Source organism: Rhynchophorus ferrugineus, unplaced genomic scaffold, assembly GCF_030347505.1.
Source record: "Rhynchophorus ferrugineus isolate W39M unplaced genomic scaffold, kcgeb_rfMv2 rfM1, whole genome shotgun sequence".
In the NCBI taxonomy this organism is placed as follows: domain Eukaryota; kingdom Metazoa; phylum Arthropoda; class Insecta; order Coleoptera; family Curculionidae; genus Rhynchophorus; species Rhynchophorus ferrugineus.
In genome coordinates this window covers 35,671,750-35,698,547 of record NW_027472580.1, presented here as the reverse complement: position 1 = coordinate 35,698,547, position 26,798 = coordinate 35,671,750, and the positions used below count along the sequence as shown (strand labels likewise).

Here is a 26,798-nt window from a genome sequence, read left to right as displayed (position 1 = left end):
ATTTAATCTTTAAATTCGATTTCGGGCTTTATTAAATTTTAGGTTCGTATGTTTGTTCATAGTTACGGCGTTATTATTAGATATGTATTCAAATTTATTAAAACCTTTGCATTTTTCTACATGGAAAACATTTGCATATTTTATACTACTACTAACTTTTTGTAATATAAAAAATATTTATTCGGTTTTTAGAAGAATTTATTTTTTGTTTCTAGTCTATTTATTTCATCAGTCTATGCATTGTACTATAGTATGATTGTGTAAAATATATACCGGCTAATATACTGTTACATTCATATAATATAGTAAATTATTTTGTTTTTGAATTCCTATAAAATATTTACCATAATATATATATATATATATATATATATATATATATATATATATATATATATATATATATATATATATATATATATATATATACACTGTAATACACCGTAATATATATATATATATATGTTCTGTAACAGAATATTACAGAAATAGTAAACTATTTCTGTAATATATAGTAAACTATATATTACAGAAAAACTATTGATGGACAAAAATTAAAAAAGAAAAACTATAAATGGTCTTAAGATCGATTTATTTAGGTAGTAATGTTAAAATTATGTCGTTCATATATTTCAACAACAAACAAGAGCAAATTATTATGTCAATATTAATTTATTATAATTTGATAATATTATAGTGTGTTAATAACTATAACCACCTTAATATATGCATTTTATTTTTTATCCATTAGAAATTTATAAAGTGGGGTGTTTTGTTGATAAATTGCACAGTACGGCAACGTTGGAGAATCGGAGACGGCGACAACGCGCATGGAGCGACAGAGCGCATGCACCAACTGGGGCTGGTTGTTGTGCGCACATGGTGTGCTAGCCTCGTCATTTCAGTTACTTCCAAGCAGGCAAACCTTGTATCTGGTATCTGCTTGGCGATAAGCACAGGAACCTAATACAATATTCAAAACTGAAACTCATAGATATTACTTTAAATAATATATTTTTGTAAAAAGAACCATATTCATAGCGAAAAGTAACGAAAATAAAGTACATCATCGCGTTATCGATATTCCATCACGGTTCATCAGTTAGTGTTTGACGTCGTCGTACCCATCTAATCCCCATCCAGAGATTTATGTTGAGGAAGCGCGTTCGGGAACGTTTTTCCAACCAACCGATGAGTGATTAAGAGTTGTTACTATCAGGATTCGCGCGCGAACCCCCCGTCGTAGCACAGACGTAATCGTTAGTCGTCGTCGACAATCATTCACCCGTTGTCAACTGCCAGCATATCGTTCAAGATTGGATCCAGAGCTATGCCGTCACTGTTTCAAGACATGGAACGATCGAGCGGAATAGGCGACGAGCGAGCCTTCCAGCTCGCCTTGGAACTGTCCATGTTGGGATTCAACGAGCCCATGTCCACCGTAGGGGATGCAGACTCCACGGCCGATTTGACGCCCTATGTCAATCCGTTAAGCGGCGTGGGGCTCGATGAGGTTAGATCGAAAAAGTCGCAGAACATGACTGAATGCGTGCCGGTGCCCAGTTCGGAGCATGTGGCGGAGATCGTAGGCAGACAAGGTAGGCACCAATTTTGTACTTTCGGTTTCGTTCTGTTAGTGGCTTGTTGGTTTTTTTCTTCTCGTTATGTGTTCTCTGGCTGGGCTCGAACCCACGCGCCCGCTATGGGCCTTAAGATTCGATAGTTTCTCTTTCAACCGGCATTTTTATAACCTTACTTTTTCACTATTTTTTCCCCGAGTTCGTTTCCGGCCACCGTTTCAACCACAATGTTAACAGGAATTCACGGTCTTTTCTGGCGTTTTTGTTCTCATTAGAAACACGTGGTTGTATGATTATTTTGTTAATGTTCCACATTTACGAATACCTTTTTAGATATTGCAATTACTCTATTATTTCTAAAAACGAGTCTACTCAAGCAAATTTAATATAGGGTTAGTCTTCTACTTTTTAGTAAATTTATTTAGTTGAAGTTGCTAAATAACATATAAATGTTGTAGCGACTATAAATACTGATCTAGTTCAAATAATAGTCAAATTTTCTTATCAGTACAAATATTAGTCATTTTTTATTACTCTTATCTTTTTATTGCTTTTAATCGTGTGCGTTTCATTGATATAGAATTATCGAATATCTAAAGACAAAAGTCATTAACTAATATTATTGCTATAATTGATATAAAACACAATATATCCCGAAATAAAAATGCATTCATTAAAAGTTTAAAGGTGTTTCCCATTCTACATCTGCTATGAGGGTGATAGATAATTTTCAGTAGGTTAACAAATTTTTTCTAAAGCGTAAAACTGCCCATTCCAAAATGTGATTATTCTGAGAACTTGTCATGCTGAGGAGATGAGAAAAACTTTACGGCTCATTGCCTTTTCGAAAACGGTGTGAAGATTAGCGGACGTTTTTGAAAACTTGATACCTGCTCACCCAATCTCTTTCGGCTTTAGTTTCAGTTAAATACTAGAGAGAATTGTTGTAACGAACAAAAAAAAAGATTTTAATGGACGAGAAACAAAACCACTATTTACTTAAGTAGCTAATTAGTTTTGCAATTATTTTTTCTGTGTCCTAGTATTGCAGTCATGAGTTAATTATCTGCTCACAAGATCTTTTAGCTATTATATTTATTATTAAATACAATTTTTATTATTCAGCTTTGCCAGTGGTTGTCATATGTCATCATATCTTCTAAGTTTTAGTTAGATGGATTTTGTTAGTATATCTGTTCAAATTTGTTGTTAGTATTGCTGCATACCGTTTTATGTACAACAAACAATTAACATTTTATCATTTGTGTTGAGTGAATGATGTGTATACTTTTATGTTAGGCTAATGATCCTGTCAGGTATGAGTAAAACATATTTGTACAGATTAGAAAGATGATTATTTTTAATTCTCAATAAATAAGATTTTATACATTATTCATTTTAATATTATTTCTTAACATTATTAATTGTGTTTTGGATATCATGGTATTGAACAATCTCCACTATTATATGATTTGCTTCATTTATTCTACAGTTGATGCCTTTTCAGTTGTGAATCTTTTGTAATAGTATCAATAAGGAATTTTAAACATTTCAAGTTAAATAATTCAAGATTACTGTTAAATTTTTAAAAATTTCTGAACAGTTGTTTAGTAGTTTTCTGCACTTACTGATGAGTTCTCAATAAATTAAAAATAAAATATTATTTATTAAAATAAAATTTATTAAAATAAATTCTCAATAAGATCTTTTTATACTAGTTATAAAAATAAAGGTTTTTAACGGTTATACAGTGTTCATTTACTGTTCAATACAATTTTTATTTCCCATCTTTATCAGTGGTTGGTTCACTTTGCAGAATAACGAAGAGCCTACATCATTATTCAGTATATTTCATTTTATACACAATATACATTTTTTTACTTACAGAACCTAATAAAGCAAGAAACAAACATACCTTTTATCATTATTTCAACATTTCTGTTTAAAGACGTATACAGTTTAATGCAGAAATTAATTACTGAGCTGAAAATCAGACCTATTTGTATTAACTATAAAAATAGTGGTTTTTAATCATTAGATAGTTTTCAAAATTGAATTGTACACACTCATTACTTGCTTTACTTCATTCCTTCCACAATCTACACCAATGCTAAATGTTATCTAACAAGAACCAGTAATATTTTTTGTCATGTTATTTCAACACTTTTATTTCATTAGTGATGTATAAGGTTTTATGCAGTTTTAACATTTACCTATTCAACTGTGAATAAGAAATCAATTTGTACTAAATAGAAACGTTTTTTTTTCTGATATACATACTATTTTGCCTTACATATTTTTATGGGTGTTGATTCTATTTTTGTTTGCTCTTCATTGAGTTCTTCACTTTATCTGCATTTTTCATCTTGTAAACTCTGCCTAATAAGGTAATACGACAGTTAATAAATTTAAATGTTACTCTAATTCTTGATATATTTTGTGGAGGGTTTTGTAATGTGTTTTTATATGCTTTAATTATTAGCAAGTTACTGGTGCGTTAGTATGTTTAACTTGAATTTATTCATTTATTTCATATTAATTGAAATATATGTACATTTGTCATTAATTGCTACTTTTTACAATTTTTGGCCCATTCATCTTTGCATAATAATTTTAGTTATTAGTTAGCAACTGGAATATCTAATGCACTTGTGTTGATAACTGTTTTTATTTATATGTATATCTATGTGTTTTGTAATTGTTGTGTGTACAATGACATATATTGCTTATAATAAGCCTAATATCTAATATTTGTAGATTATTGAGATTTATTACTAGGAAAAAAATGTGATTGTGTGAAGGAGGATGCCGAAATAAATAAATAAATAAATAAGCGCAAGGACAACCGAGATGCGACTGATTCATTACGATTTAATGGCGTTCATTTTATCTGCGGGGTCCATTGTTCGGGTAAAAAATCGAATAGAGCAGAGCGCATTTACATTTACATGTTCATCATTGGTTGTTCCCCGTGTGGGAAGCGGAGCCTCGTTACGCGTCATTTAGCCAAGAGCTGCATTTCAATTTGTCTAATTGAAATAGATTTATTTAGGAAGGAAGAGGACATTGTTCGGACGCGAAGGGCTTTTCACCCACCACCAGAGCTGCACGTTAACAAATCTGCTGACGATTTTGTTTTATTTTAAAAGAAAACTTCAGAGAAGGATGTGCTGCGTAGGTTCGTGACACGATTTCAACGGAAAGAAACCCCATAGCTCCGAAATGTAAACGTCTCCGAACTTAGCCGATAATAGGCCGTGCTAGCGATCGAATATCGATCAATAGAACGAAAAGGATGACATATATTGGATTACCCATCGGGTAAGACAACACCCACAAGCGGGGTTAACCACCGCCGAAGAGCAACCGGTACACTAGACATGATTGAACCGATGAGAAATATCACTATTTTTATTTATTCTACGTTATATTTTTCAAGCTCAATGTAATAAAATGTTTACATTTTCGTGTTACATATCGTACTTAATTATAGATAACTTCTCATATTGCTTAGTAATGTTTTTGCGAATGGTATCGTTACTCAAATTATTATAACATTTGATGTGTGATTAGTTATATTGATTAGAATATTATTAAAAAGATTATAAATAAGATAGATTATTAAAAATTATCCAATAATATTAAAATAGTTTTTACAATATTTGCAGGTAGTGTTGCTTGTGTGCTTTTGCAGGCTTTTTTAATGAAATTTACTTGAATATATTAGAAAGGTACGCGGAATATATTTGTTGCCAATTTTTTTTTGTCAAATTTAAACACCTAATAATAGCACGGATTTATAGCATTGTATCGATAAGTTACCTAATCACCCATATGTTTATGTGTTGATAAAGGCGGTAATTTCTTAATTCTCGCTCGTGTTACATTTCGTTATTCAGAAGTTCCCGTCTTATCATTGATATTTATATTTATGGTGTCTATTGAGCTTGAACAAGGCCCTTCCACGTGGTTATCTTATCACTAACACACATTTATGAGGTTGCCTGTATTAATAATTCGGATCACGAACAGTCTAACCACGTGGGACTCGTTACATAACCCCATCACCTTGAGATATGTCGTATTTTCCATTTCATTTCCGTTCCCAGTCCAAACCGCAATGCCATCGAACCCGGCTCCACTCGATATCAGCGTTGCTCATTCAAGTCGTTTCTGCATTTTACTCGAATTTCTCTCCCAGCCTTTCCACGGGGCATTTTATTGTTTGCGCAGTACCAATCATCAATCACCATAAAAGCAGGTCTGACTAGTTCTCTGGGATCGGTCTTTGGGGTTGTGTCGGAAGGGTTACTAACGTATTTTCTCACCCTTGGACGGCGGGTCATTGAATTCACCATAAGCCTGTTAATAAGATTTTTTTAATTTTCTATTCATCGCTTCGTCTCGAATGATTTGTTTTCAATGATACCACAAATGGTTCTGTTTATAACTGATGAAATTAGCTGCATATACTGTACTCGATATATTCTTATTGTCTGTTTATAATTATTTATTTGTGAAGAATGGTTAACACTGCTTTTCTTTAAATATTGTAAAACTTATTTAAAGTTTGCTTTCTGTGATCGTTGTTTTATTCAAAACTGTTAGATATAATTTACGATTTATAATAGTCAGTTTAACGTTGAAACTAATACTAATAAATCAAAGATAGCTAAACTAAACTAACTAAAAAATAATAAACTTACGACTAAACTAATAAAATACTTATATTAATTTTTAGAACTTCTATTAGAAATATTTTAGTGTTAATTATTTTGGCATTATTATTATTTTTGAATTTAATATAAGATTTTAGAGTTTTTACTTGTTCAGCCGTGTTTATTTACATTTTCTTCCATATTTTGTTCTTGTAATAATTAAGTTCTTGTAATTAATAGTAATAATTGTTATTTTCCTCAACCCTATTCTGGTTATCACGATCCCTGTTACTGTAGTTTCCAAATCCTTCTAAAACTAGCATAATTTGAGTTGGAATCATGATAATATTCGTATAAAATATTTCAGCTTAATAAGTCTAACTAGTTCATATTAGGTGTTTGCATGTATTTTGATTATTGATCTCTATTGGTGAAAATGCAACGTATCAATGTAAACAATTATAAAGCAATTAGATTGTTAAATTTTATGACTTTGACATTTCTTTACCTAAAATAACAATTGTCTGTTTATTATTATTTGAGTTATTCAGTGTACCGTTAATCTCTTTTTATTATATTTCTGTCAATATTTGAATTTCACGTTGGAGAAATATAACACTATGGGCTTATCCGTCCATTTTCAGGTATCTTCTTGCTAATACTATAGAATAATTTCCTTTCAATCCATTATTTCTACAACCATATCACGTTATCACGCCAATTAAAGTGATACTCAGAATGGGCAAAGTCTGGTGATACGGCGGGTCATAAAATACTTTTTTTCGCGTTTCTATGCAGGTTTTCACAGATTTTGCAACATTTGATCGCTCATGTTTTAACGTCTCTTTATCGAGGTTTTGTTTGTGTGATATCAATGTTTCTTTCAGTTCTCCATTTCAAACATGTAAATTGTAGCTGATACTGATCTGTTGTAAGGTTTTGTTCAGGTTTCAGATTTCAGTGCTTTATTTTCGATTTTCCCGGGTATTATTGGCCCAAACCAATACCAGCATTTGCTGTTCGATGCTTTTAACCCACAATTTCGGCTTACCAAATATTAAACCATGTTTTTAACTATTTGTGAGCTTTATTCGCTAATTCTAATTCCTATACTATACTGAATAATGAAACAACTGTAATAAAACCGCCAACGTACGTCTTCAAAATTTATGACGTCAGTATATCGCAACGTTGCCGCATTAAATTAGAATTTTGGTTACACAGTCAGTTGTCAGTTAGTCACTAAGGTTATGAAGCAATTTGAATACATTTGAGGTCCATCAGTATCGACACAAATCGAATTTTATGACTGATTCGGTTACATGTGCCAGTGCATCAGGCAGCATTCTGTCTCTTTTTAACTAGGTTAAAATGAGAAGAAAAAATTTGCTCCATGTTTAAAATGAATTTTACTTTATTACAAACAGCCATTATCCATATATTCAACGGCATCTATGACGGATGATCAGCGATACCTATTGGTGAAAATGCGAAATGTCAATGTCCCTATGATGTTGTCATTTCCGTACCTGAGATAGTTGACTATTTAATATTATTAAGATATCAATGTACTGTTAATCTGTTTTTGTCGTATTTCTGTTAATATTTGAATTTGACATTGGAGAATACACGTTTTCACAAATCTTGCAACATTTGGTTGTTTTCATGTTTTAACGTCGCTTTGTCCAGTTTTTGCTTGTGTAATAACAATTTTTCTTTCAATTCTCCATTTCAAACACGAATCTACAAATTTAATACTAAACCGCTAAAATCCACCCGCAATCGGTCGCTGCATATTTCTTTAAGTGTGCAACTATACACAATATGCGTTGTGTTATCGGAGATGGATTTGCTTATTGTATCTTTCGAGGTACGGCAACGACGACAAAGAAACCGTTCCGAAAAAATGTTTATTGTAAACTATGACATGGTCTGATAGTGCTGTACAATCGCCGCTTTTTTATCCGTCCTTCGACGTGTTTCTTTCGAGAGTTCACGGCACGACATCCATAAGTGTATTAAACTCAGGTGAAGGCCAAAGGCACGTAAGCTTCACTTAGTTCAGCAATCTCGTTCGGCATGGGACTCTTCTTCGGTCTTTTTTTTCGACGAGGTCAATAGTTTTGCCGGCGAACCACTGACCAACTCCAATATTTTAATTAATATTTGTTTTTGTTTGTTGTAAATTATGGATATTTAACAACTAGAGATTTTTAAAAAATAATATTAAGCAATAAATTGTATTTAGTAAACACCAATTGTTCAGTACCGTCGTTCAAAATTGTATAATGGTAATAATATCAATCAAAATTACTATATACAAGGAGGAAACGAATGTAAATTTAAATGGAACAAAAATGTAAAATATCACTAGTAGTAGTGCAATAGCTTGCTAATCTTGCTACGATTTTATAAAAAATGTTTTTTCTCAAATACTTTAAGTACCTAAGAATATTTAATTTTTTAATTAATTAAATCTTACATCAGATATGCTTAGTACAATCTTCATTTTTCATTCATTTAATACTACTGTTTTGTTGTACTTGCTTAATATATAAGCAAAGCGAATACGAAATTAATACATCAGTAAAATAAAATAAAACTACTTAAGCTGAAGTTACGAATACACTTCTAACTAAATAAGTTCGTGTGGTTTGGTTCTGATTTTTTAAATCTTGGGCGATTATCGAGTGGTGTCGCCCTGAATGGTAGTTACAATTTGTAATATTAATTGCTGCGAGTAATTCCTTTCCTTTTCCATGTGTTATAAATCGTGAACCCCAAACTGTATGTTTAACATTAAAGTACCCTCTAATAATAAACCTTGAGCCTAATTTTAAAAATAAATCTCTGTATTGTTGTGTTATTTTGTATCTTGGTGGACAGTATATAGCTCCTATGTTTATTTCAGCGCCGTTCTTTTCAATGCTAACTATCGTAGCTTCTTTTTCTTCTTTTTTGATCTCGTCTTGTTAGAAATGCTGTGTATTTTGTTTTGTAATTAGAGCTGTTACGCCTCGAGCGCGTTCGTTGAGGTGTAGTGTCCAGTAGGCATAATAACCTCGTATTTTAATGTATTTGTACAACTATATCTATGTTATATGTTTTCAGAAATAGTTCTAGTCCGGGCTCGCTGATTTAACCCATTTTTTTTCCACGTTATAATTATTAAGAATGAATTACTCAGTCTTATTTTTCTTTAACATGTTTTGGGATTTTTCCAATTTTCTGCCCTGTTTGCTAACTGACTGAAATTGTGTCGCATTTTAGTCTGAAATTCACTGAGCAGTTTTATTATATCGACGATGGTTGCCTCGTTACTTACAGTTTCCTGTTTTTTTATTTCAATTTGTTTACCGCTGGATATTTTGTTTTTGTCTTTGAGCTTTTTTGAGCTTTGTGTAGTTGTCTTCGTCGTTGTACTGCTGTCATTTTATTTGGCTGAAGTTCTTTGATTTTCTTCTGGTATAAATACATTAATGATAACTTGAAAATTAAAAGTATAATGTTATGAATTGTTTCTTTCTGCATAGAAGTTTAATTTGAGTTTTATTTTTAAAAACTGGCGTCGTTTTTTGACACTATCCAAGTGTTTGTTCATTTTCGAGTACTATTCTTTAAAATTTAACATGGAACATAACCGCATGTTGTAATTTCAGGGGCATATTTCTTTTAATGTATTATTTAAGTATCAATAACATTCACTGCATCGAAATTTCTTATTTTATTTCTTTAATATGACATATTTTTAATAGATCATTAATGGATTTTAAATATATTTTTTTGAACAATATAATATGTTAATTGGTTTATAATTCGCACCTAATTTTATGGATCGTTAATATTAATGAGAATATTTTTATTTATGAATTGATCGTCAAAAATATTTATGAAGCCAGAAGGATTTTATTACTCCGCTATAATCAGATGATAATGTTTAATGTCGTAGATAAATTACGATATGGGAAACAAACAATCTGTAATGGCACAGTATGAACATTTCCCGGTCTAATTCAGATGATATACTTGTTAAATATTTTAATTTTTTTACGCTATGGTTTTGATTCAAATATTCATCTTTTGTGGTGTAACAATTCATCTTTTGCGATGCGATATCTCTATCCTGAGAGAATTGTTTTATTATAATATACGTTCTAAATGATATTGTTTATACTAATACTGTAGACTACTATAAGTTATAGTAAATCGTTGTAAAAAGGAAAACCTAAAAGTTTCCAGTCTTTCACTTTGAAGGAGATGGATTGAATAAGTTTTGCGGAAACCTTTTTTTTGTCTTTAAAGAAATTTCCGACTCTTTTGTCTAATCTTTTTCTGAAGACCGAGAGTGAGAAGATGGGTCGTTCTTAAGATCTACTTAATTATCCTTAATTAAATTATCGAAAACCTATTCCTTTGTTCGACGTGGTCGGACCCTGCAGTCCGTTTACCTGCTCTTAATAGGCGGCCCTTTTCGAGGCTGGCAAATCCGAGACCCATTCTTTCGGACTTCTCTAATTTCCTCGAGAGCCGACATGCAATATGCAATCGCTCGAATAATTCGCTCTAAATTGCATTAATTTCGCACGAACTGGTCTGGGTCCTCGCCGAAGCCTATAAAAGTCTACGGCGTTCGGTCTCCACATAAAAGAATCATAATTACCGTAAAGTATCCAGTTTTAAGCGGCTCGCCTAACGTCTTCTTTTGTTCGGCTGGAGTGGAGAGAGATTTTTTTGTTTCCGAAATTATCGGGTCCATCTCTTTTGGGCAAAAATCCCATCTAGAAAATCGGCCTAACATTTGTTTTCATTCTGTTGATGGTGATGGCGAACATTCTTTGCTAAATACTTCCTGGGTTAAGAAATGGACAAAAAAATTATCTTAATGATTAAGAGAATTAATACCGTGCTTTTAACAATTCCTAACAGATTTTTTTCGCATTTTCTTAATAATAATAATTTTAGTTAGTAATTATTAGATGATAACAGACATGTAGAGGTGTAAAGGGTAAACATTTTCGTGGTATTTAATAAAACCCTAAATTTATTTTAATCATAATGTTTTCTAATAATTCTGTAATAATTTCGATTAGTGATTTATATTTTAACGAAATGACAATTTTTGTATAATTTTTAGAAATTTTGTGAACCGTCTTGTTTCTAATATGACTACAAGGTGAACATATTGGTTGTTTGAACCTATAGAGTGGCTAAAGCAAACAATAAACAAAGCAATTTCCTAGTGAAATTGTTGAGTAGACGGCGGCGAATGCGGGAGAAACATGGTTTTATTTGTATACATGGGATGTGCCCTTCTATATATTCGTTTTCATTGCATATCATCAGGAAATGAAGTTTGTGCAACGTTCAATTAAATTTGTTAATTATTTATGGCCTAGCTAATCCCTTTAGTGAGTCCAATACACACTTTTTGATGCCAAATCAAGCCCACATTCTTACAAACTTAATTTACAGTACTTTTCGAAACGACGATTTTGTTTGTTTTCATTTTCTGTAAACAGTTGTTAGTTATTCAGGATCTCGTTTAATATCAAGCATCAGATACTTGCAGTCGCAAAATCCTTACAGTCCCTTATAAAAATTGAATTTAAATAAAATAAAATAAATACAATCTATATACCTAGACAGTATATAGATACATACTATAACAGTAATGAACGTGCTGTTTTTTCAACATGGAATTTAGAGCTGTCAGAAACATCAATCGCCAAGAGAGCCGATGATCTAGACCTTATTTTAAAGAAATTGTCTAATTTTGTCATAATATATGATACTGATAAGTATAATAAGTATATGAGACTGATACCATATATCAGTCGTATTTGTAACACAAAATTAATTATTGGATCCTTAAATGCATTTTCAGTTTTTCATAAAAAATGATTATTTTAAGATTTATTCGGCCTTGCTTTTACTTGGAACGCTTTAAATATAATTTATATTTAGTTTCATGTATTTATTTTAAATATTATCATTACAAGATAAATATTAGAGATAATTTCTGTCGTTAGATGTACGATTTTTGTCATGTGTTAGGAATTCGGCGGTTTTATTTTGTTATTTATTGTTGTTTCTAAATAAGTATATTATATAAGGTCCAAAAGCCATTTAGTGTTTCAAATCATAATTAGAAACAAAGATGTTTTTAAAACATTTAACATTTCAGGCTCTAACTTTATTTAAGTGAGTTTTATTGAGTGTAGTGGTTTTGTATTCTGTAAAAGATATTTTTGTGCGTTTAATGATGAGACACACAAAAAACTAAGTGGTCGAATTATGGAGACACGTAAGTGTTTATTGAGAGATTTTGTATTTCATTGCAGGTGTTTTCTTTTAATTTTTCAATGATTTTTGGGTTGCTAATACAAATTTTACTAGATATTGATACTAGGGTTTATATATTCAGTTTGAATAAATAATTTTGCCTATATTTAATTTCAATAGATATATAATAGTTTATACGTAGCCGTTTCTAGATTTTTTTATTAATCAAATTGAAAATTCAAATTGTAACTCAATCTTATATTTGTGGAAAATATCCCACTATCTTATAACTTGGATAATTTTTTTTATTAAAGAAAATTGGTAATTCTATTAATATTTAATTTTTCTAGATATATATTGTTTTACCTCTTAGAGGTAGTCACGTACCTTGTACCATCGCTATTCCCAATTTACCATCGCAATTCATCAAGAAATAAGAATAGCTTCTTTTTCTTTGACACTTTCTTGTTACTTGTAAGTTCGATGATGTTTTCCTAATTAAGAATTCCCAAATGAATTAGAATAAATCATTTGTATTTTGTTCTCGATACAATAATATATATGTAATTTGTAGTTTGTATAATGATCTTAACTAACAAACGTCAAACGAAATATATAAATAATTAAAATGTCAGTAATTATTAAATTATAATAAAAGTTTATTTTTTCTGTACAGTCTGTTATTAGAGTTATTTATTTTAATGCAATAAATACTGAATTTTTCATTATTATATATTTAAATATATTTCGATATCATTGGACTCTAAAGCTGGACAAGATCAAGAGGAAGATGGAAACGGATCTATTAAGATGGAATGAAAAAATGTGGACTAGGATTGATTATTGCAATGTAGTTGTTCAAGGATTGACTGTGAAGAATGAGCGTGTATTGAAGAATGATATCCAAACTTTCATATAACGCAGCCTAGATACAGAATTAGCAAAAAAACGCCAGAAAGTTAAAGAGCGAGAAGTAAAAGTTAAAAAGCAGAAACTAAAAGGGTAATATACAAATTCTAAAAATAAACAATTGCTTATGAATGATAGAATAATTAAACAAAGGGATAGGCAGGAGGGTAAACTTGTAAAAACGTAGGAAATCGTATATGGATAATAGATGGAGAGATGTGGACATGAAGCATGGAAATAGATGGAAAGAGACAAGAGTAGTATGGAAGGTAGAAAACAATTAATGACGAGAAATGGAGAGTGTGGTGACGAAGACAACAAGACGTAAAGACATGACGAATGGAAATGAGGAAAAATGAAAGAACGAAAATAAATTTATAATTTAAAATAGAAACGAACGGCGAAAAACATCATAGTCTGGAAAGATTACAAAAGTATGGAAAATGGGAACGTAGAATATACGAGGGATATACAACTACAATGTATTATATTATATAACTGAATATGTTTAAGAGATGTTTCTTTTAATTATTATTGGTCTTTTCTTCTGCTAATGTTAATTATTAATAATTGTGTGTTGATAGTAAACAAAGAATTAACTGTTTTTAGAATAGGTCGGTTACAAGTTAGGTCAGTTGTTTGATATCATTTGCGGGATAATTCGATCGAACTATATTCCTTTCTATCGAGCTGAACCAAAAAATATCGGCGCGAAAAATCCTCACCGGGATCGATACAAAAGAGATTCGACACCGACCTTCAAGGTGGAACACATTCGCCCAATCGCAAAAATCAATCTGGACGGTGTCTGGGTCGTTGGCTGGTGCCCTCGGTCCGTTTTTTCTCTCCCAACTGGAATTCCTTGAATAGCTCGGAACCGTGTATGTGTGTGTGTGTGTTCGAGCTCGCTCTTTATTTCGATCGTCTGGGTGCATTTTTTGCGTTCGGAGGGTACCCGTGTAAAAAAGACGGAGACCCGCAGACGGATTGGGTTGCATTTCGATGTCGATGAGCGCCAGGGCGGGGAGAGAGGGTTTGGGGGGACAGCTGGGGACCGCCCGCCGTCTGTCGACGACTCTCTGTGTGGGACCCCCGGACGAAATCGTGCTTTTTTTCCCTCACCGGTTCATGGGCGTGCAGGAAACGGCCTCTTCAAATTTCACACGAACTTATCAGATTACCGGTAAGCCTAACGACACGACTGGATCATTATTCTTCTAGATTTTGTCATTTCTTCAAAGGTTTATTTCAATCTTTAGTAAAATGCGTTGAAATATTAATCTGATTATTAATAGTAGGGAGAAAAACGACATACCAAAGTTTCATTCTAAGGAAGTACTTCGTATTATTGAGAGGACTGTTTTGCACCCATTACAGGGCACCTATCGTAATATTATCCTTAACCTTTCGTTGTCCAGCGGAAGATTCAAGGCCGCGAGTTTGTTCACTACATAGTGGAGATTTCGCGCTGATACCGTAAAGCCTCTCGAGTATTTGCAGCAGATTTTTCACGCCAACCATTTTTTTGTTCCAGGTAAGATCCCGTCGAGAAACAACGGACGCAAGAGATCGACACGACCGATTTCGGTGTTTACTATTCGGGTCGATCCCTATTAATGTCCTGTGGGTTTACGTCATCAGGGGATCCGGTGGGTAAGTAGTGACTCGTTATCGAGTCGTGTGTGTTGATAAACGAACGGGCGACAACTGTTAAATAATACTAACGACGGCATTGTAGAAACAAAAACTAATTAACATATTATGAAGGTAAAACTACACGCGTATAGTGAGCCATGGGGTCACTCGCATTTTAATTATGCCATTGATATTTTCGCATGGTGTCGTCAGCTGATTTAACGTCCGACATGGTTCTGTTCCAAATGTGAGAATGTTTCGACATTCAAGCCCGAGGCGTTACATTTTTTTTTTCAAAACTCATTCATTTATACCGAAGGATCATGATCCATTGTTACCGTCAATATGCACACAATCTCACATTTGGTTGTAAAAATAATTGACACTTTGTTAACTTGGAAGTTATTTCAACCTATTGGGTATTCGTTTTTACGATCGAGATATTATATATGCGATGAGAATCGAATTATGAGGTAATAACAACGCCCGATAATTATTAGGCAAATATTGATATTTACCACATGTACAAGGTCTTTCGGATGTGTGTGTGTGTGCAACAGCCCGTCGATGAGGAAAGAGACGATTCGATCTTGACCTTGTTTCTTCGACCACACCACGTCGACCGAATCCCGCATTATTGTTCCAGTTTTTTAGCGTTTCCCTGTCGCCAGCTATGTGCAGCGATGGAGCCGGGCGAGCGCGCCAGAACGGGCTCTAGATGGCTGAAAATTCGAACTCGAACGAATACAGTGAACGCTAGATGGTCGGGGCCGCTCCAGTACCTCATTTTCCGAGAAATCGTAGATAAATAGCCGAAAAAAAACTATACGGGACGTTGTTGTTTACTAAGAGCTGACAGGACGGATAGTCGAATCCGTTGGCCAACGGATCGTTATATATTCCACACGTGTTTTTGATTGATAATGAACGAAGTCTGTATCTAATGGCATTAAATATTAGTACGAACATTTTTATCATACAAGGAGATCCCCATCAAAAAGCACTAATTAGACAGGAGTCATGAAAAATGTTTTATTCCATTAGTTTTAAATGGAAATATACAGAAATTTGTATTCTTCAAGATATTAAAATTAATTAAATATCGTAATGAAGTTCATTAATATTGAACGAAGGGGATATGATATATCCTAATAGTTTCCATTTCTACAAAATTTAATAAGAAAATACATGTAAAATTGCTCTTTGAAATTTTATCGAATTTTCTCATCCACCAAAACAAACAGCCATTAATTAGTATTTTTCTTTTTGCAATGCCCCGTTAACCATGCTACAGACAATTTATTGTGTTAAAAATACAGACATTTACTGAATGAATATTATTGATAATTTTAGCTAAATTTGGTGTACATAATTTTGATGATGTGTAAAACAAATCGAGATATAGTATTATTCATTAATGAATTCAAATAGATTCCTGGCACCCTCAAATAAGAATAAGATAACACAACATAGTAACAATAACAGAATAATAAATAGACATGTAAATAACATTAGTAAAAGATCTAAAAACTATTCAGTGTATAAATGAAACGTATAATGGTAAGTTTTTGGCCGTCTTGGTCTTGTACAAGACCAAGACCATGTCTGGTCCCCAGTTGCCTGAAATTGAAAACACAGATTCGTCTGTTTTAAAATAATCTATGAAAGGGCCGGCTTGGTTGGTGCAGTGGTAACGGCGACAGGACGGCCCACCTACTGTTGCGATAGTCGCGGGTTCGAATCCTATCGGGCCATGGTCGTAAATTTATGTTCGTGATTGTTCTAGGCAAAAGTGCAAGATCTGACAAGGAAATGATCCCACTCACACCAGTAACCAGTCTGGGTAAGACCGAATGTCTTCTAGGATGATTTCTAAGTTTATCACTCGCCAGTTGGTAGGCTTAATGCCAAGGACTGTGGTTCGAAGCCCACGTTAAATAATAGGTCCAGTCCAGATAAACCCTCGTTGGTCAAAAGGAGACTTTAAAATATTTTTAAAAAACCTATGAAGGAACACATGTATACTTTTCAGCTGTCAAGATTCCAATGTTCACTGAAAAACTTGTGCTAACTGATTTCAATCTTGAATTTATCATTATATAGGCCTTATCATCATATCTTATCTGAAGAATGCTGTTTCACATTTCACATTGTTTCACATCATTACAAATAAATAATATGTTAGTAATAAATCTACCAGCTGTTTTTTTCTCTTGGGCCTTCGGCCTTGTGATGGTTGAAGCACAAACATAGTTACAATTGTTTCCATTTTATTTATTCTTCGAATTCAATAACAATAAAAGTCACAAGATCACAGGATAAAAGGAATAATAAAAATATTACATTTCTTCATAAATCGCACGTAAGCGTTATCAGCATGAATCTTATCTCATCCTAAATTAATTACAAATCTAATAAAAAATTATAATAATTGAAATATGATTCATAGTTATTATTATTATCGATTTTCGTTCAATTCAATTTTGCGACAGAAGTCTTTGATTCTTCATTCAACAAATATATTCAATATATTGTAATCTGTATTGTATCTTAATATAATTATTTCATTAATAATAACCTGATCTCAGTATTTTTAGCACTAAGGGTGTGATTTACCGATTTTGAAACTGTTAAAATAAGTTCCATTAACAGCAATTAACATCACTATTAAAATTAGTGTCTCATTTCGAATTTATTGTTAAATTATAACCACTGTATATATTTTAATTTTTTTTAGAATTGAGAAATTTGTATTGATATCTTTGATTGAATGTAAACCGAAAGCAGTGCGACAATTTGTATTTCAGTTGACGGTTAAGCGTTAGAAAATTAAGATGTACAAATGGATCTGGTACATTGCTGATTGCCGGATTTGCTTTCTGATATGCCGTGGTTTTGTTCAAACTTGTTTCGGAGCTATTAACCGACAGAAGGCCACATTTTTATGTTAAATTAAGATATGATTCATAATCAACTTTTAACTATTCAAGTAACATCCATGCTAGTTACCGGAATGTGCGGTTCCAAGGTTAAAGGCCTAGCGAATTGTCGAAAAAATCGTCCGTGCCAAATATATCCATTCAGCCTGTCAATATGTATCATGAAGAAATGTGTTCAGAACTGTGAGCAATCAGTCTAACATTTTTATGAAATGTTTTGCTCTATATCAGTGTACTACACTCGACAAATATGGGTTTTGTTTTTCCATGATTTTTAGTATTGTTGGCTCTCAACTGGGCAACTCATTGTCAGATCTTTGTGTGCGGTATCTTTGCAAACAGTATTTCAGCAAAATGATGTTGTCAACATTGCCCAATATAATATAACACAAGTTACGTTATCTGTTATAAATCCCTCATAATGAATTCACAATAATAGAATTTTGCTGTTTTTTTCCTATTTCATCTAGTTGATATAGTATATTTAGTTCTCAGTATTCATACTTTCGTTCTATTTCTCTTTTACTTATGACGAATACACAAGCGGCTGTTTTGAATAACTGGTAATTATTATTTAATTTGTCGCAAAATTTGTAGTTTCTATACTAACAATGGGTGACCGTTATTTTCTAAGGTTGATCATTAAAGAATTCTTTCACATGACTCACTCATGACTCCTACTGATATGACATTCGACATTCGATTGTTTTAAAATATCTAAATTCTTGAAATATGATCTTTGTTTTCGACACATTATTAAAATGTAACGATTCGGATTTTTCGGAAACATTTCATCACAGATAAAAAAAGCTGTCCCATATTTTCCCGCGTCAAACACGACCTACAAATACGCATCATCCTCCAAAACAAAAATACGTATTGTTCGTATTTATTCCCCGATACCCCACTTGACCGGTCCCGATCGTTCTGTTCATTAGGGTCACAGGAATTCTAAAAAAATGTTTCCATTACTTCCTAATTGTGAACGCTGTCCCTATTGGATGCGAAAAATAATCTGTCGTCCTATGTAGCACATTTCGTTCTATGGGGATCAGATTTTTTTTTAATATAGAGAGAGAAAGAGAGAGAAAAAAGGTCTTGCGGTTGGTATGGGGTCTTTGGCTAGCTTCAGGGTCGTCAACGTTTGATATTTCGGCGTGTTTTGTTTGTTTGTATAGATCGCGAGATATTTCCGGGGCGATCGTCGACCGGTGCATGTAATTGTACAAGCATTAAGTCGCAGAATCACCATTGGAGGTGTTATTGGCCTCGTACCCGAAAAAAATCGGTTCTGTATGGTTCACGATTATGTTAGAAGAATGTTAATTGCGACGCCAAGGTTGTTGATTGATTAGGAGGGGTTTTGGTGCCGGTGTCAGATTGAGATTCGTAGGCGGTAGCACTAGTCCATCTCTTTTATTCGGCGATATCTATGAGCGATTAACGACGGTTTTAAAAAGTTCATATTAAACCGATCTTTTCATCCTTCGAGCGATCATCATCATCACATCACGTGTTTTCGATCAAGTCTACCAATTAGCTAATTATCTCATCAGTTTGTTTTCAATTTTTTCTTTAGAAATTTCCAGGGGAATCTTGGTTATATTCAAAATACATTGTAATTGAAGAATATTTCAATTTACTTTATATTTTATATAAATTTGTCTCATGTAAGTGTAAAATAACGCCATAAGTCTGTTGAGAAGTGATTTAAATCTGTTGAAAAACGGCGAGAACTAATCAACATTAGAATTATTCAGTAAATACTTTGTCAGGTCAGGCTTTAATAGTATAACGTTACTCAGTCTTGAGTTTTTCAAATTGTTTTTCTTAAATTTTTCAGCCAGATTTTTCGATATATAATAATGTTAACTATAGTTTAATAAATTTTCTGAAAACATATTTTCTGATTGCTAGTGTTATTATCCATGAAATAAAATAAATCAGTGCATATTTATTTCACTAACAAAAGAATCAAGAACAAGACAGTATGTATAAATTAACGTTAACGTTAAGTAGTCCCGTACGCAGATACAGCCAAATATCTTGACGCGACCTTTGATGTAAACTCGGGTGGAAGCCAACTGTTAAAAATGTGAAGAGCTTAAGTTGAAGTAGATCAAAATTATTGGGCAGATATTCGGCCCTGTCAGTACATAATAAACTTTTACTTTACCGAAAAGTCTTACCGAAAAAACTAGTGTGAACATACGGTGTTCAGCTTTGTGATTGTACTAGTCAAAGCAATAGAAATATTATTCAAAGATTCTACAACAAGGTACTGCGAGATATTGTTAAAAAACGTGAAATTAGAAACTGTCAATATTGTTATCATTTTTGGGGTTTTCCAGCTCCTAGATAATGGTGGCTTATTAAGGATATTAAAGAGCGTAAAACCATTTGACCTGGTTTAGTGAAGTTATAAAACTTACTCATATTTAAAACAGTGGCAGATGTTAAGTCCAAATAATTTTGTAATTTAAAAACCGTAGCGAATTAATATAAAGACAAATAGCTTGTTAGTGTTAATTCACTATATTGCTATAATAAATAATAATTAAAATAAAAAAGTATCACAAATTTTGCATCTTCTACATCAACTTCTTCATTTTCTTCTTCTATTCAATTTTATTCATTCATTCATTTTCATTTGAAATGTATTTTTTTAAACATCAATACTCATATTTCAAAGATCCTCCAATTTATGATTCTCCCCACTGTAGAGTTTTCTTGAAAAACCTACAGTAATATATAGCTTATATAAATGTTATTGTACAGCGGGTACTAAGGTTTAGCTTGATGGAAATTGTTTCCTACGAAAAACATTTTTGAGGTTCACGGAAGTCAGAGGAAGCTAAATATAGCGGATAAGCTGAATGTTGAAGCAACTGGTCCTTTAATTAACTGATTTTGACAATTTTTTTTAGCTGTGTGAGCAGGTGCATTATTTTGGTGATAAGATTATTTTTCTTCGGTAAACTGAACCTTTTTTACAAATTTTTAAATTTAATTGGTTCAAAAGGTTACTGTAATAGTTCAAATTTATTGTTCTACCACTCTTCAAGTGATCGACTACTTAAATTTACACTACACTTTATTCGTCCATTTCTCTGAGACTGGAAAGTATATTTTGATTTTTTATTAAATTTTGGTTTTTATGAAGGATGGATGAAATATTGAAATGTTTTTTTTTTAGTTCTATTTTTAGTTTGTTAGTTCTTTGTTAGTTCTTGAGGAATATTTATGGTACTTAGCGATCTTATTCAATAAAATATGAGGGGATTAAAATTATGGGAAATATAAACTTCATGTATCTGTGCATAAAAACGCGGTACTTATTCCAATTTTCTGTATAATTTGCTATATTGGGATGATTCCGTCTGCATTTCCCTTGTGACCGGACCAGGTGTATGGAGTATGGATAATAAAAGTGTTTCTAGGAATGAAACGGGGGGCCGCACCTCCTCCCCGGTTACTCAATCGCAAACGGCACCGTCACGACACCGACGGCGGCAATTCGGCCGATGTTGTGTACATATCATTAGTTATTATCTGTGGTAATGTTGTCGCCCCTCGCTCCTTGCCGCCCCGCATTGCTGAAAATATTTATTGGAAGCCAATTTTCAAGCGGTGAATTATTGTCGGCAAGATAAGGCCGCTCGCGCGCGAAACATATCGCAATACGTTTTACATTGTTCCACACGCGTTATTTTTATTATGTTTACACCTACTCGGGTTCGATTTTTGCCGTCGCGAAACAATGACGAAAACCAACAATCGCGTTTCGATTTTGTAATTGGCTCGGCATTAGTTCGTTTCTATCTACGAGAGGCGCTCTCAAGTGGTTTTCGGGAAAGGTCCTTAACTTGACAAGGACGCCTCGAGAGCACGGAAATGGGTTTACCGAATCAAAAGATGTTCCCTCCTTCCTCTCGATCGCCTCCTACAATTTCATTATTACCTTGTTACGGTCAGTTCATTACTGACCAATGGGTAATGGATTTTCTTCGTAATTACCTTTTTATTATTATCTTTTTATTGGCTTGCTGGAAACAGGAACTTTATGGTAAATGTATCTTCGTTCCAAAATGTCTATGAAACAACAGTTCTATCCAACAGTTCTATGAAAGTTATTAGTTTATTTCTGGTTATTCAGAGAAAACAATGTTCGTTTCTGCTACTTGTCCAGCTTTACATTTACACTTCTATTGTGAATGTTCTTAATTTATTAAAATATTTACCTATATCTTTAATTCTTTTCATTCTTTACTTGCAGTTTAGTCATTTATCTTTCGTTTGCTAACCGATTAATATTGAAAAATTAGTGAAGCTTTATGGTAAATATAACTACGTTCTAGAATTTACCTCTTTTTGCACAATCAACAATTATATGAAGGTTATTTGTTTATATTCATTTCAACTACTTGTCCAGTATATAAAAATATTTACTTATATTTTTAATTCTTTTCATTCTTTACTTAACATACAGATTAGTAATTAAACCTTCATTTGTTAATCGATATATATCGAAAAAATAGAGAAACTGTGGCAAATATAACTGCGTCTCCGAACATTTTCTTCTCTTTATACAATCAATAATTTTGTCTGAAGGTTATTTGTCTATGTTTGGTCCTACAGATAAAATAACGCTTCATTTCTACTATCTGTCCAGCGTTATGTCTAGAGAATTAGTCATGTAGATTAATTTTAGTAGGAAATTCAGTATAATTTGAATTGTTTTTGTTCGACTTGATATCTTTTCGCTCAGTTGCATATAGGGTCGTTAGCATTTCGCAATTGCTTCATATATTGTTGCGCATCGCCGGCAGTGCTGTGTCATCAGCGATGTTGGTAATTTGCTATCTTTTGACAGTTGAGGCATGAATTTAGTTAATATAAGTTGAATAAAAACTTTAGGATTGGTTTAAGCTCTTAACATTTAGTGAGCTTCCTGAGAGCCATACATTTTTAACGTTTATAATGGAGATCGCTATATGTTGATATTTTTGTTTATTTGGGGTGATCATTCACTCATTTACTACTAGATGTGTAATTCAGTTTCTGCTCATCGTTCCTTTGAGCATAAAACATATTAAGCCTCTAAATTAGTTCTATAGGATTTTTTAATGTGAAGCTTTGTTACGAGAGTCGATATAATGTATTTTATAAGTATTGTCTATCGATAGCCGCAACTTTTTCCTACCTTTTAAGAAATTTACAGATTCCATTTTGAAAAAACGATTTATCTTTTGAGGTTATCCATGAATAGACCCATTTTTTAATCCTCATAAGAAGTGAAGCGCTACTCAGACCAGTTACGCTTCATATGTTGGAACATGTAGTAATCAGAAGGAGCAAAGTTTGTAGAATACGGTAGGTGGGGTAAAACTTCCCATTATAATGTTTCCAAGTATATATGTTCCCAGTAGCATACAAATTTAGATGCACTGAAAACACTTTGTTCACACTTCGACGAAATTGCACATAATGGAAAGTTAGGCCTGTCACTGTTTCATCATGAAGTGGGTTACAAATGTACCAGATGCGATTCTAATACACAGCAATACCATCTGTTGTAAATCCTCTAAAATTAATTTATATGACTAGTATTTCAAACAAAGATGTTTTCATGTTCTTTTGTTGGTTGTGTAAAAGCACTGGAATCAGTTTGTAAAGTCCTTAGTGTCATTTTTGATACAAAAGTTTTGGAAGCAGTAAATGAAGACTCCATGTGAACGCAACAATATTTTGCATCTGAATTCTTGAAAATAATTGTTCAAATGCTGTTTCTTTTAAAATTTATATGGAAGTTCCAAATTCTAGAAGGTTTGCACAAATATGTTGAAGAATATCATCTCGCAGCCTGTAAGTTACTACAAAAGAAGGGACAATATTTCCAATGTTCAAAGTTTTTTTTGTCAAATGAAATTAGAAGAGATTCGGATGTCTTTGGAAAATGTTACAACATGTTGATACTTAAATGAAATCTGATATTTTGATTTAATACAATTTTAACCGAATGTATTTTCCTCGGGGACGAACACAAATAGGTCCCGAGCCTCGTGTAATTGCTGTTCTTTTTTTTACAAATTACATCTGTCGAAAACACATATATAATATTACAAATCATTCTACTAAATAACGTTGTCAAAGCAGCTGCCCCGAGCAGATGTGTTTGTCCAACTGGAAAAACGTAGAATTTTCGATATCATTTTTAAAATGCGCCTTTAAAAATTCGATTTTATTCAATGAGCCAACTCCGAATGTATTTAACCGAGAGATAGAGAGAGAGAGAGACACGGGGCAGCATAATCTAAGATACCGAAAAACCTTCGCAAAATAGTAAAAGTTTAATTTTGATTACGAGGTGTTTTTTTTTTCGCATGGCGCACTAGTTAATTTCGCATTTTACGGTCAATAAATGGAAAGAAGTGCGTATCCGCGACCCTGAATCGTATCAAAGACCTCTTCGAATCTCGATTGCGATCTAATTGCCCCGGCTGGTACCTGGGGGAACTTACCGTGACCTTGTCGTGCCAATATCTTGCGCAGGACTCCGATCTATGAATTCGCACAGATAAAAAAAAACGTCTAAAGAATTGCGTCATGTTTCCGTTAAAGTACAACGAATTCCCGACCGGACTGTTTTAAAATAATTACACAATACACATGGGTACATAACCTCCCAAACGATTGTCACCGTCACGACATTCCCGATAGTTTACGTGTTTTAATCTCTGTACAATGGATTAAACATCAAATTAATTATTATTAATATTCTATATCGTAAAATAAGCTTTAACCAAATCCAGTATTTAAAAACTCACATTCCTTGCTTCATTGTGAATTTACAATTTATTTCACTATGATGGTGAGATCCCATAAATTCATCAACATTTGATCATATCTTTAATTCTTTCCATTATTTAGTTACAGGCCAGTAATTTATCTCTTTAACATTGTTTAGATTTTTTTTATTTTATCTGTTAAATATTAATATCTTAATGGTTTAATGCCAAATATAACTAGGTTTCAAAATATTTGTTTCCTTTTGCACAATTAACAATTCTATAAAAGTTATTTGTCTATGTTCTACAGAGAAAATAATGCTTCATTTCGACTGCTTACTCAGCGTCATGTTTAGAAATGTAGTCATGTAGATTAATTTTAGTAGAAAATTCACTGTAATTCAATGTAATTTCTTTACAATGGATCAACTATCAAATTAATTGTTATTAACACTATGTATCGTAAAATAAGCTTTAATCTAATTCAGTATTTAAAAACTACATTCCTTGTCATTGTGAATTTAATTTATTACACTATGATTGAGAAACCCCATGTATTCAACTATTCATTAACACTGAAGAAAATATTCTATGTCATTTTAATATTTAATCATATCATTAATTCTTTCCATTATTTACTTACAAGTCAGTAATTTATCTTTAGCATTGTTTAGAGATTTTTTATTTCATTTGATAAATATTAATATCTTAATGAGTTGGCAAATATAACTTCCTTTCCGAATATTTGCTTCCTTTTGCACAGTGAACAATTCAAAAGTTATTTGCCTACATTTGGTTCTGTAGAATAAATAATGTTTCATTTGGACTACTCCTTCAGCATACAATTTAGAAATATAGTCCTATAGATTAATTTTAGTAGGAAATTCAATATAATCTCGTTAACTATTGAATCAGTTAACCACTCTGTATCGTAAAATAAACCGTTAAACAAATTAAGTATTTAAAAAGTTAATTCTCATTATAATATCAAAAAACAAATTTAACCTAATTTGTCATAAATGTCAGATGTATATATATATTGGTTTGATTGACACGAATTGTTAAAAAGGAATTATAAGATTTGTTATATTTATGTCAAATCGACCATTAATGTTACGACGAATAAAAGAAATATATTAGGTTCTCGACAAATCAGTTGGATAACAATAACGTCTTTGTAATTTACAACAACGTACTAAAATGTCAGTGGATTTGTGAAATACGTTGTCGTCTTTCGTGTTATAATATATACTTAAGGAATATATTTACAAAAAATCGATAACCTTAAAAATTATTATAAAACAAATTAACCGACCACACAGGTAATCGATATCATCAGCAGTATTGCAGCCGATAGTTTCGAAATAATGTTTTACGTGTAGAAGTAGCGGCGCGTTAGCCTTGCGACTTGGCTGGCGGAGGTAGCAAAAACAACAAAAGAAGAACAAAAAAAAACATAGTGGATAGAGCTATCGCAGAATTTTGGCACGATTTTTGATCGTAGTGTATGGCGAAAAGGTTTTTATTTTGCTTTATAAATCCTAGATATATTTTCTTATCGTCGTACAAATATATTTATTGATATTTTAACATAACTTTTATGTGCTGGAGTATTATAGAATTTTAGTACTACACAAATTACAAATTCATATTAATTATGTCTTGTACTTGTATTTATAATGGTATTACTTGTAATGTTAAGTCGTTGCATATACTTCGATCATTTTTTCACTTTTAAAAGGCATTTATTGAGCAAAATTAGTACTATATATATATATATATATATATATATATATATATATATATATATATATATATATATATATATATATATATATTAATCACTATATTTTATATAATTTTCTTCAATTTTTTTCCCTTGTGTCAATATGGTAATATCGTATCCTAAGAACGATGCTGGTTTGTTAGCGATCTATTTTCGTACTTCTTCAGCACTTGAAAACCGTGTACCAAATCAAATCATGCAGTATCGACCTGAATAAGTGG

At 32.3% G+C, this 26,798-nt stretch overlaps 1 protein-coding gene across 1 annotated transcript in view; it reads left to right on the top strand.

Annotated features, from left to right (window-relative positions):
• Positions 1–840: 840 nt before the first annotated feature.
• Mex-3 (mex-3 protein) overlaps positions 841–26,798 on the top strand; it is a 76,137-nt gene continuing 50,179 nt past the window's right edge. Inside the window, exon 1 of the mRNA XM_076419467.1 lies at positions 841–1,598. Within this exon, the coding sequence (XP_076275582.1) occupies positions 1,331–1,598 (268 nt within the window). The 5' untranslated portion in view covers positions 841–1,330. The remainder of the gene's footprint in view (positions 1,599–26,798) is intronic.